The 13,497-nt window shown below is 42.1% G+C and overlaps 1 protein-coding gene across 3 annotated transcripts in view; it reads left to right on the plus strand.

Annotated features, from left to right (window-relative positions):
• Positions 1-13,497, plus strand: part of LOC139764140 (uncharacterized) — a 571,792-nt gene that overhangs the window by 537,840 nt on the left and 20,455 nt on the right. For all 3 annotated transcript variants that reach the window (XM_071690678.1, XM_071690679.1, XM_071690680.1), the window contains exons 3-4: positions 4,814-4,930; positions 12,826-13,129. In XM_071690678.1, coding sequence (XP_071546779.1) covers positions 4,814-4,930; positions 12,826-13,129 — 421 coding nt within the window. The remainder of the gene's footprint in view (positions 1-4,813; positions 4,931-12,825; positions 13,130-13,497) is intronic.

Consider the following 13,497-nt stretch of genomic DNA (forward strand, 5'->3'; position numbering starts at 1 on the left):
TCTCCCTCCGTTAATTCTCTCTCTCTCTCTCTCTCTCTCTGTCTCTCTCTCTCTCTCTCTCTCTCTCTCTCTCTCTCTCTCTCTCTCTCTCTCTCTCTCTCTCTCTCTCTCTCTCTCTCTCTCTCGCTCTCCAGTCCTGAAGGATACCTTCCCTGTACAATATTTCACAGTGATTCAAGGGAGAATTGGATCCACTTACGGACGATTTTTCTTATATTCATTCATTCCAATATTCTTGCTAATGAAGAGGTAGATATATAGTCATCATAAATAGCTGAGTATTGGAGAGAGTAAGAGAATTAGGATCCAAAGAAATTACACCAGGAATTTGAATATATATATATATATATATATATATATATATATATATATATATATATATATATATATATATATATATATATATATATATATATATATATATATATATATATATATATACTCATACAATTTTGAAATATTAATCTATGATATAAAAGGGGTACAGCATTGCATATCATGATATAATTTCCAATTACATTCACAGAAAAAAAAACAAAAAGAAAAAAAAAGGGCTTAATCTATTTTTTTTTCTCCTCTCAGAACCGTTTACAGTTGGGGGAAAAAATATTTAGCCATCCTGGTTTTAAAAACTCTTTTTTTTTCCCAGGGTACATAAATAATGTGGGTCTGTGGGTGTAACTAATAAAAGGCGTCAACACCGTCTGTTTCAGAGAGAACATATTGACGCGCGAACCCTTGAGGGCGGAGTGAGGGAGAATGACAGAAAAGACAAATAGATCGAAAGAAAGACAGACAGACAGATAGACAGACAGACGGTGTATAGACGGAGGTATAACCGACAGAAAGATAAACAGACAGGCAGAAACAGATGCAAAACAAACTTGCTGATTATACCTCCAACAGCCAGGATTCGAACCCAAGACCTTATGCGTGGCAGATGGGATTGCTTGGCTATGATCATAGCCAGCTTGTAGCTTTCAGTCTCTGCTGGTGAATTGCAAGATTCTCTAGAAGAATATCAACACCACCCAAAAGCAAGCTGAAGAAACACTACCACTCTTTAATCACATTGATTTCTATGAATGATCTATAATCAAGTGTGCTTAAAGAAAATGCGTGAGCCAACAGGAGACTACTAAAGGGAACATGTGAAGAAACGAAGTTTATGTTGGAAATTTACTGAGAGACACAGAGTCAGTCTTAATTAGAAGTTTCCTATCTTGTTACGATCCAGATTTTACTGTCTCTCTTATCATCCCAGGAGTCAATTTTAGGGTTCTGCACCCTTTCTTAATTAGTCTTCTCAATATATAGTCTTCTCTCGATCTATCGATATATATATATATATATATATATATATATATATATATATATATATATATATACACATATATATATATATATATATATATATATATATATATATATATATATATATATATATATATATATATATATATATATATATATATATATATATATATATATATATATATATATATATATATATATATATATATATATATATATATATATATATATATATATATATATGGGAAAGGATCACAATTTTGCGCGTGATTAAGATATTCCTATGAGTCCACGGGTAAAATGAAACACGATAAGTTCCTAAGTGTTTGACTTGTGTGCATGTTATATGGCAGTGTAGGAGGTAATCATATCCCTCCAGTTTGACAGTATAAGAACACAGGAAGAGCAGAGGGTGCGAGGTCTCCTTGTCAGGACGTGAAAATATCTTGACTACGAGTGCCTGTGTGTGTGTGTGTGTGTGTGTGTGTGTGTGTGTGTCAGAAACACCAACAGTTCGGCGATTAATGACGGAGGACTGCCCCTAGGGGAGGAGGACGAGAATACATCAAGGCGGAGAGAGAGAGAGAGAGAGAGAGAGAGAGAGAGAGAGAGAGAGAGAGAGAGAGAGAGAGAGAGAGAGAGAGAGACCCCGATCTCCTCTCGATTTCCCTCGCTCGTGGATAATTGTGTGTGTGTGTGTGTGTGTGTGTGTGTGTGTGTGTGTGTGTGTGTGTGTTGTGCAGTCGAGGCCACACCACATCGAGGCGTGACAAAAACAATCATGGCTGTACAAACCGACCGATGCATTGATTGTGTTGGCTTGCTGGACCCAGAACACGGATTATACGCACCCCACCCTTAGTAAACACCCCTTCCTAAACACTCCCCAACCCACCCTAAACACCCCCAGATCCACACCTCCACCCTAAACACCCCCAGATCCACACCTCCACCTTAAACACCCCCAGATCCACACCCCCACCTTAAACACCCCCAGAGCCACACCCCCATCCTTAAACACCCCCAGATCCACACCCCCACCTTAAACATCCCCAGATCCACACCCCCACCTTAAACACCCCCAGATCCACACCCCCACCCTAAACACCCCCAGATCCACACCCCCACCTTAAACACCCCCAGATCCATAATACACCATAATACCTATCCCCTGGTACCATATACTGGTACCACATGACAGCCCGGAACATTGTGTTATCAAGTGATTGGTAAGTGTTGGTCGTGGGCCAAATCGCTCAGGGAGGGACATATGGTGTTGGCTGCCATCATATTTCAACACTGGCTGATGATTTCTGTTTTTCCTAAGACGGTCGTGATTACGAAGGTGGTGTGTCCACCACCTCCCTACAAGAAAAAGCCATTTCTCACTGTTTTTATGAAGGCCCGATACTTTCTTCGTCATTTTTCCCTCGATTTTTTGTTTTTTTCCTTTATTTCTAATGTGTTTTCAATGCCTATAAAGTTGAAAACTTGCTGTATCGGCATCTACGAGGAAGGTTCAACCTGACATAGATGGGGTCGAATCAGTCTTGTGCTTTGAGAACAAAAAATAAAAAAATCTCAAAATAATAAGAGTATGTCATACTTTTTTTTTATCAGTAAAACGAGAAAAAAAATATCGTATATGTATAAGAAATATAGAAATATTTCGAAGCTGATGATCAACAAGAAAATGATTTGTTCCCCAGTATGATTGGTAGAGATTCATCGGATGTTTCGTGAACAGCAAATAGATATTCTATATTTTTTGGGTCTGTGGGAATGTAACTGCAGCTTGAACAGGATAACGTACATACAGAGCACATTTTTCTGTCAAAATATCTTTTATATACATCGTGTATAAAGTAATGAAACGCCATGTACGTGATATAGATCAACACGAGTTATGCTGGTGTCAGTATACCTGCCTCTCTGTCTCTCTGAAATCTTTTATGTTTAGTTCTGCAACGTTTGCTGTCATGATATGAAAGAACATTACGTGATAATTCACCAGTGATAGCATCGTTCATTGGGTGTTTTTATTTGGCTCTAGGCCTATCGACTGCCAGGGTCATTAAAGCCGTCAAACGTCTGATTATAACCACCTTCTTCAGATCTTCTTAAGACCTTCTGAAGACCACCTTCTTCAGACCATACACGCCCCTCAATGCAGCTGTGACCCTTGTAACAGAGTGAGTTCAGTGGCTGCTTATAGAGCCGTCAGCCTTAGCTATATCGATCACCAGGATCGTGTTGGTCAAGGGGATCATCTTGTTATAACCAATCGAAAAGAATTGAAATACCTTCTTTATGTGTTTAAGACCATTCTAAGACCATGTACGGTCTCACTACATGCACGATCCTTGACCATGCACGTTCTCACTACATGCATGATCCTCGAAATACAGTTTCGCTACAAAAGGTTTTAATGAAAGTGCGTGTTCATATGCACTCTGTCCATATTCATATACCTCCGCGTTGTACAGTTAGGTTCGGTAAAATGCTATCTGCTGGCTGTGTGAGCCTGATGGGAAATGACCGGTGTAGACCCCGTTGCTCACCAACGTGAAACGAAGGGTATTCGAGTACATAGCATTCGAATAGTCAGGCTGCCTGCCTTTGTTCCGTGTCATCAGCTCATCGTCCATCTCATGCAGCCAACATATTCAATATAGACATTAAAGATGTCGAGAGGTAGAAAAAGGAAGAAAATAATAATCAGATTTTTTTGCAGAATATAAACAGTGCAACCTGCGCGAAAAAATATATTTACAAAAGGCGAGAACTTCTAGGAAGACACCAATCATATCCCCCCCCCCCCTTAAAGGTAATCGATTCTCTCTCTCTCTCTCTCTCTCTCTCTCTCTCTCTCTCTCTCTCTCTCTCTCTCTCTCTCTCTCTCTCTCTCTCTCTCTCTCTCTCTCTCTCTCTCCCCTCCTGTGTTCGCGACGTTTTCTACGTGTGTCACAAGACCACCAATCTGTTTACTTGATGTTGTTTACACCCACATCCAAGGTTAGCTGCCGGGGTAAACAAGTCTCGCGGAATATCATTTTTTGGAGGGTCGTGACTGCTGCTGAGCAGAGAATGGAAGTGTGTTTATATATGGTAACCAGCATCTCCACATGGTTATTCAACCTTCATTAAGCCCTCTGGCGGTGGAGAATAAATGGATGAAGAAATAGAAACATTTCTTTTTATATTCCCTAACCTCGACATTTGTTTCTAACTTGGTGTTTTAAAAGATGTAAATTAGGTGGTCAGTGAAAAATATTACAGCTTTTCGTAAGTCAGACAACCTTCAAGATCAAGGATATGTACTTTTAAAGTTGACCTTAAGATATATATATTAAGATTCAACTCTACTTTTAGCTACATAGAAACCGATTGCCTAAGAATATAGAACTATATTGTAACTGTTTTATAAATCTGTTTGCCTTTCCAGAACACACTGACATGACTGTGTGATTAATCCAGATTGTTTCTCTCTCCTGGACAGTTCAACTTCGTGGGCAAGCTCCTGGGCCCAAAGGGGAACTCCATGAAGAGGCTGCAGGAGGAGACGCTCACCAAAATGGCAGTGCTTGGACGCGGCTCCATGAGGGACAAACAGAAGGTTAGCAGACCAGCGGAACTGTTCGGTAGGCTTGTACCAGAGAGGGGACTGGTCAGCAAACTGGTGCCGGGAGGACTGGTCAGCAGACTGGTGCCGGGGAGACTGGTCAGCAGACTGGTGCCGGGGGGACTGGTCAGCACACTGGTGCCGGGGAAATTGTTCAGGAGAATTGCGTAAAGGAAAGTGTTCGACAGACTTATGACTTGGGGTAAAGCTGAGCAGTCTTGTGCTGGAAGGATTGTTCAGCAAGCAGGCGCTAAGGAGATGGCTCAGCAGACTGGTGCCAGGGTAGGTACTGCTCAGCAGAATGATAATAGAGGGGGTTATTCAACAGACTGATATCATAGGGTAATAGAAGAGTGAGTCAAGGGAAAGTAAGAAGAGAAGGATAGAGTGGGTTAGTGGAGAGCGTCTGGTAATCTATAGTGATTCAGGAAGGGAGGAAACGGGTGCTGGGAGCGAGGAGTGTGCGCTGGGATGGTGCTTTGGGTGGGAGAAGGAGTTGCTTAAGACGACAGTGGAGGAAAAACGGGATTAGACCGCATAGAGAGGAGGTGAGAGGAGATGAGGGGATTTAGTGGAACGAAGGTATAAAAAAAGATATAAAGATTAGGGTAGGACGTGAAGTGAAATATAATAGGGAGAAAATGTGAGAAGAAAAAGTATGAGAAAAGAGAAATATTTGCTGATCCCTCAGTCTATCCTCCTTTGGCACTGGCTTCGTTATTTTCAGAAGCCTTTATCTCACTCCTTAGTTTTCCATTCTCTCAATCACTTTGAAGCTCAGTCTGCCCACTGGCCACCACTGGAGTTCCTGTAAGACGAGCCTAACGAGTGACATACTTTCCTGTTGGATCTGGTCATCCTTTGGATACCATACGTCGCGGACCGCTATTAAATCGACGGACTTTTGACAAGGTCATGCACCAGTGCTGATTCTAGAACTGCCATCCTTCTCCTTAGTACAGTTATTCCCAATTTCTTTCCAGTTGGTCCATTGCTGTAACTGAGATGGGTCGAACAACCTCTTTCCCAATCAACATTTGTGTCTCTCATGTTTCTAATCTATTTCCAGGTGGCTCTGTTTTCTTTCCTGATGATCAACTTTCGATCAATAAACCCTATCCATTCCAATGTTGATGACACTACAGTAGCCGTCTTTTACCTCCGTCACGCATCAGTATTCCTCATTTCTTCATTAGCTTTCTCATCCTCAGCTTAATTCAAGCCAGATCTAAGAATTCTATTTTCTATATCATGACGTAAACGTATTATCTCAAATGCAATGTTGTCGAAGCCATATGGTCTTCCGATAACCCCCTCTCTGAAACTCCTCTCGACTTTAGAATCTACTGTTGAAGATTCTATTGTTCAGTTCCTCGACTCCATCAATGTACTTGGCATTGATTTATCCTCTAAAGAGGCTAAGTCTGCTTCAGGACAATTGGAAACCCTGCTCAGGTCTCGAACGTATATTTCTCTCTATTCAGAGCTGTTTCTCAAGCTTCACCAAGGGATTGATCTGTCATTATACAGGGCTGCTCACACTTCTGATAAAGCTCTCCACAGACCGCTTGACTGCCTCCCGTTTCTCACTTGTGCAGTTGGACCTCTCTCTCTCTCTCTCTCTCTCTCTCTCTCTCTCTCTCTCTCTCTCTCTCTCTCTCTCTCTCTCTCTCTCTCTCTCTCTCTCTCTCTCTCTCTCTCTCTCTCTCTCTCTCTTTCTCTCTCTCTCTCTCTCTCTCTCTCTCTCTCTCTCTCTCTCTCTCTCTCTCTCTCTCTCTCTCTCTCTCTCTCTCTCTCTCTCGTAAACAGACTTCTTGGCTACAGATCTAGGGAGTTTGCCTCGCCTCTGAGTCTCACAAGACACCACCACACCTCATGGACGTTGTGTGACCTTCAGTGACTCAAGGAGGAGTGACAGGTTTGACATGCACGCCTTGGGTCCCACAGCTGGAAATATTGGGGTCTTTTGAACCTTCGAGTGTTCCTCCCACACCTCTGAGGTCAGTTTAATGCCCTATAAGGACACACTACTTGAAGACAGGTGAAGCTTTTTATCATTTCCCTCTGCATTATCATACCAGACTTGACCCCCGAATGTCGGTATGAGCGCCCCATGGCCGGTGCCCGTTTAGAGACAAGGAATGAGGCCACGAGCAATGAAAAGAACTCCGAGGAGCAATGTAGAAGAAAATAAAATGAAGAGAGATGAACATTAAAAAAAAAGAGAGAGAGAGAGATCCCTTCCCGTGAATTCATTACTTGGTCCTTTATCTTCGTTCTCTCGCCAGGTAAACAGAACAAAAGAAAGAGTACATCATCTCCCTCATTATATCGCCTCCCCCTCGTATATTTCAAAGCGCGACCCTAAATCACACTGCCTTACTAACCCTCTCCTACCCTCCTTCCACCCCCCACCTCCATTCCTCACCCCCGCTCCACACCTCCCCACTCCACACCTTCCCACACCACACCCCCGCTCCACACCCCCACACTCCTCACCCCCACTCCTTAACGCTGCGTTGAATTAAACAGATGTCTTGTTTCCGCACCGTTTGCCCTCCTATTGCCATTCCATCTTCCTGTTCATCATCAGTTAAACTCCTCCTCTTCTCCACTCGTGTTCTCGCTTGCCTCTCTCCTAATGAACTGCTCCCTCCATCTCCAGCTGGCACGGTGTGACCAGACGCTTCCTCTCACGTTGCTCGCGATGTGATCAGTCATGGCCAACAGACTGTGAGTCTCGGTGAAAGCTGTTGGTCGCCAGACATCATGATAAGATAGTACGTTGGCTCTGCAGGGTGTGTGAGTCTTACATTCCACGTGACATCGCATCTCCCTGGGACACTTAGTGTTACGGTCCTGCCTAATTCTTGGCACTACTTCTGTACATAGCTATTCTAAGTTTCATATTTACAGACACATTTTTTTTCTTTATTTTTATTTTCTTATTTTCATCCCAGCCTGGCTTCAAAACACATCTCGTCTAATTGTTTCTACTCTCATCATTACTTCTTTCGACTCACCGACTCCAAATATCATTTACCTAAACGCAGTTACTCTAAACATAAATGTTTAATGAATATCTGTTGTTACACCTCAGCCTCGTTAGTCCAATTACAGACATATGAAAAAAAACCTTTAATTGCTTTTCTCATTTAATAACGTAGTCAGAGATGCTTATACAACTCACCTGAAATTGCTTGTCTCTTTTCTCATCATATTTTCTAACAGCGCACTTCAAAATATCTGATCAAATTAATGTTTTCTCTTTTTTTCTTTTAGTATTCTAACTGTAAATCTAGTAAATTTCAGACAATCCTATGCCTGTAGATATTAATCCCAGGTCGAGGTCTTCATCCCTAAATACCAATCCTCTAAAAATAAATGTCCTTGTGAAGATTCCTCATTAAGATCGTACGTGTCCGAGACACTTGGAAGCAATGGTCAATGAAATGCCTCTGCTTTACCCTATATACCGTTGTGCCTTCCACACAACTCATCCCCTCTCATCAGCTTTCTTATGTAAGTATGATTGAAACGTCCATGTGTGTGTGTGTGTGTGTGTGTGTGTGTATCAGCTTTCTTATGTAAGTATGACAGAAACGTCCATGTGTGTGTGTGTGTGTGTGTGTGTGTGTATGTGTATGTGTGTGTGTGTATGTGTGTTTGTGTGTATGTATGTGTGTGTGTGTGTCCGTAATGAGAAATCACATTAAAGCATAAAAAGACAGACAGATAAGCAGTGAAACAAATCAGACTAATAAGTGTTCATCTATACCTTAATGATGTGCTGGTTCGTTTCGCGTTCTGTTCCTGGAGTCCCAGGTTCGTTCCGTGTTCTGTTCCTGGAGTCCCAGGTTCGTTCCGTGTTCTGTTCCTGGAGTCCCAGGTTCGTTCCGTGTTCTGTTCCTGGAGTCCCAGGTTCGTTCCGTGTTCTGTTCCTGGAGTCCCAGGTTCGTTCCGTGTTCTGTTCCTGGAGTCCCAGGTTCGTTCCGTGTTCTGTTCCTGGAGTCCCAGGTTCGTTCCGTGTTCTGTTCCTGGAGTCCCAGGTTCGTTCCGTGTTCTGTTCCTGGAGTCCCAGGTTCGTTCCGTGTTCTGTTCCTGGAGTCCCAGGTTCGTTCCGTGTTCTGTTCCTGGAGTCCCTGGTTCGTTCCGTGTTCTATTCCTTCTTCCATCCTGGGAAAGCAATCAGTCTACATGATGTGGCTGGAAGGTCTGGTAATGTCTGAACGATAATGTTACATCTTCTTCTTTTACCTCAATTCGGTATATTATGAGTGGGGTCTTAAAGATGATTCGAACCCTGCCGTCTTGGCTATACTGCCAGGGGGGGAGAGCGGCCGTGCTGCCATCAAGCGGTGGTATAGTGAACTAAGTGCTGCCATCTCCCGGTTGTGGGGAGAAATAGTGATGCCATCTCCTTGCAATGCAGGGGGTGGGTTAAAGTTGCTATTCCCAGACATTATGGAAGGATAAGTACATCTCTCGCTGATAGCAATGTTCGCTGGGAAAGAGTTTTCAATATTACTCTCCACTTTACAGTTGGTCGAGGTATATAGATGGATTATATTCCTTCCTTACTCGTGATAATATAAACAAGTCCATCTGATGATGAAACAAGAAAGCCATAGCCATCATTACTGTTGTGCACTCAACCGTTCACACCGCCATTGACCCAAATTGGGTTACTGTAAGAGTGTCTTCTTTCAGAGAGCCTTCTCGTTTATGTATTACCACGTCTACGTAGCTTTGTCTCCATCCTTTATTTCGCTTTTTGTTGTATCCTTTACTACGTTATTTGTTGTATCCTTTACTACGTTATTTGTCGTATCGTTTACTACGTTATTTGTTGTATCCTTTACTACGTTATTTGTTGTATCCTTTACTACGTTATTTGTCGTATCCTTTACTACGTTATTTGTCGTATCCTTTACTACGTTATTTGTCGTATCCTTTGCCTTCTTTACTCTCCCTTGCCCTTCTGTACCCATTCGTCTTTTTTTTTTCATTTTCAAACCTGTTGTCAAGATCATTTTGGCCATCCCACATTCTACGGTTTTCATCATCATCTCAGCGATGCTTCTCTCCCAGATCATACCTGCTCTAGTGTCTTATCTCCCTTGTATCTTTCTCTCACTCATAATGGTTTTGCTTCTAAGGCTCTCGACTAATTCTTCTCTCATCATTTTAGGGGATCCTAAAATTCGAATCACATAAATCGTGAGACTTATCACATAGGACTCAACCCACCCTCAGTTTTCCTTTGTATTACATAATCGTTTGTTATATCACCCAACACAATATTCCCCTCTGGTCTTATGATTCAGTAAATATATACCAGTCCAAACTCAGCAAACCTAATGCTTCACTTACTCCGAGGTTGTTAGAATTTCTGTAATGAATTTGTGTGTGTGTATGTGTGTGTGTGTGTGTGTGTGTGTGTGCCATCTACCATACCCTCTACTGACGCCATCTCTAATCATACAAAATCTGACCGGGTCATCAAACATTATCTTCATAAACTCAGTCAACATTCCAAACGATTCTTTTTTTTTCTCCCTTGTATGTGAAAATACTTGACCGTCTATATTCCCTTTTATGAGAGGGGGAATTAAAATCACTCCACGCTCGCTTCATTTGTTTGGCAATATTTATCTTTCATAAACTCTGTCATGCCAATACTGAGGCCCACACAGGCGAGAGCTCTCTTCCCACACATTGTCCCAATATAGCAAGCGTTGCATCCCCCGGGCACTGATTCCTTTATCATCGCCCAGACACCTCTCCTACGTTTACCAGAATCATTCATCTATTGTTTTAAGCGTTCGAATTCTTTCTCTTATACTTTTCCCATTGCTACGATCGCGAGCAGATCAAGAAGCTAAGCGAAATATTCTCTACAGAGGCTCAGACCTCCAGTTATAAATGCCCTTTCGCTTGGGTGAAACAAGCGAACAGTTATTTGTTCAGAAAAGAATCCGTCGTTTAATATTACATTAGACAATAATGCATTTATCATTGTAGCTTGTTCTCTCGTAGGCTTAATGCGTTTACATAGACTACTCATGGACCTGTGTTGTGACTGCTTCATGTGTTTGCGTGTGATCCCTTTTCTCTTAACAGTCAAATACTGATATCAAACCCTTGGGCAGTGGCACACCAACTGTGGTAGTTTAGTGGTATAACCCAATAAACCCACATAACTTATTGGAAGAGGTCGTAAGGGCTATGTTGTGTTGTGTTACCCCCTCCGAAATGTGTTTAACATTCATATAACTCAATGTTTGTAGTATTATGACCCCTCTGACAAAGGAGGATAACTACTATATTACGATGACACTGTCAGAGTATACGAGGGTGTTTTCTGCGTAATGTATCGTTTAGTATGCTGTAGGAAATGTTGGTATATTACATATCCTTACTAACTGTCATATATTCTTGTATATCAATGCACTTAAATACCCTGCCTCAAAGTTATCTACTCCTCACCATCACAAAAGATAAGTAAGAGTGAAAAGACATTGAAAGTAATCCATATTTGTTCAGAATTACATATGAAATTACCTTTTTCTTCACGGATGTATTTACTGTATTGGTGTATTGTACCTGTATGGTTGTATACCTGTTTGTTTGTCAATCATTAGCTTGTAGAATACTGGACATAACAAAGCTTGTTATTGGCTACATATCATTCCAAAACCCCTTCATATTAATCATTTGCCTTGGATGGGGAATGACTGCAGACGTAGATATACGATCATAATCATCTTATAAAAGGCTATGCCATTTTTCCTTCATAGTTTATATAACACGTGGAAAAAAAAAACGAGTATAAGACTTTTCCAGCTGTTATGTGAGCACTTTGAAAACGAGACGTCAGGTTAAATAAAGGATGAAAAGTGACACCCTTCACCTTGCTGATCTCAAGTTATCTCTCAGTGTTTTGAGAGAAATATTTTCATAAGGGCGTTTTGGTGCTGGGAGAGGTTCAACACCTCACTTTTAGATATTGTGAAAGAGGTAACTCTTGCAGATGAACAACATCTCTCTCTCTCTCTCTCTCTCTCTCTCTCTCTCTCTCTCTCTCTCTCTCTCTCTCTCTCTCACGTAGCCTTGATCAATACACGATCGAAATTTCATAAGGGTCTTAAGAAAGGATCAGATACATGAGCAGAGAACCAAAATACACTATAAGCGAAAAGAAAAACAAAAAAACGAAGGTAACATGTCTGCGTGGAACCCAATATGTGTACATTTTAGAAAACATTCCCTAAGACACACCGTGCCGGAAATAAGTGCAAGACAGTGCTGGGCATGTCAGAGTAAAATGCGTTGTTTACATTTTACACAGGGTATTAGATTTCACAAAAGTCTGAAGGTTTTTCTACTTAATTGAGACGCAAAATCCTTTTGTGCCTTGTTCCTATATTTTTTTTTTTTGGAGAAGGTTGCCTCCTGGCCAGTTTTATGCATGAAACTTTTTGTCGCCGTGAACTTTGAAGTTCCTTAGTTTTGCTGCCGTAACAACTGAGACCTCTCTCTCTCTCTCTCTCTCTCTCTCTCTCTCTCTCTCTCTCTCTCTCTCTCTCTCTCTTTCTCTCTCTCTCTCTCTCTCTCTCTCTCCTTCCAAACCCACTCTGATCCACCTCCCCTAAAAAGAGTTATTTTACAGACTTCAACCACTTAATCACTTGGCTGACTCTCTCTCTCTCTCTCTCTCTCTCTCTCTCTCTCTCTCTCTCTCTCTCTCTCTCTCTCTCTCCTTCCAAACCCACTCTGATCCACCTCCCCTAAAAAGAGTTATTTTACAGACTTCAACCACTTAATCACTTGGCTGACTCTCTCTCTCTCTTCATTCTTTGTTACCAGCCTTTCCTCTGCACCTACAGGAGGAAGAGCTCCGGGCCTCGGGAGACCCCAAATACGTCCACCTTCTTGAGGACCTTCATGTCGAAATCACGGCCTTTGCGTCTCCCGCCGAGGCCTACGCACGAATCGCCTACGCCCTTGCTGAGGTCCGTCGCTACCTCGTCCCAGACAACAATGACGACATCAGGAAGGAGCAGATAAGGGAGATGGAGCTGATCAGCGATCCGCAGGCGGCCGGGGGTGCCACAGCAGCTGCGGAAGGAGGCGGTGGAGGAGGAGGAGGAGGCGCGGGGGACCGTCCGCCGCCTTCCCTCACACCTCCAGGTGAGTTATAATTAGAGGAAGGTGAGAGGGAAACAAGGTCATCTCACTGCAGACGTAGCCAGACTCCTTTTGTCTCCCTTTTTCGACTCTGAAGTTTCTAATATGTCTACAATTTTCTTTCCCTCGTCTGGAGTCCCATTCTTCCCTTGTAAATATATATATATATATATATATATATATATATATATATATATATATCCAATCTCTGCAAAACTGATCCACGACATTATCATGCAAAATATTCCACTCTCACTCCCACAACCACTCCACCACCGCCCTACACAGAAACCTCACACACCATATCCTGGATGGCTTCCACTAAATATAACCACCGTCCCGCACAATACTAGTTGCCATAACATTTATTA

The sequence above is a fragment of the Panulirus ornatus genome, chromosome 48 (genome assembly GCF_036320965.1).
Source record: "Panulirus ornatus isolate Po-2019 chromosome 48, ASM3632096v1, whole genome shotgun sequence".
NCBI classification, from domain to species: domain Eukaryota; kingdom Metazoa; phylum Arthropoda; class Malacostraca; order Decapoda; family Palinuridae; genus Panulirus; species Panulirus ornatus.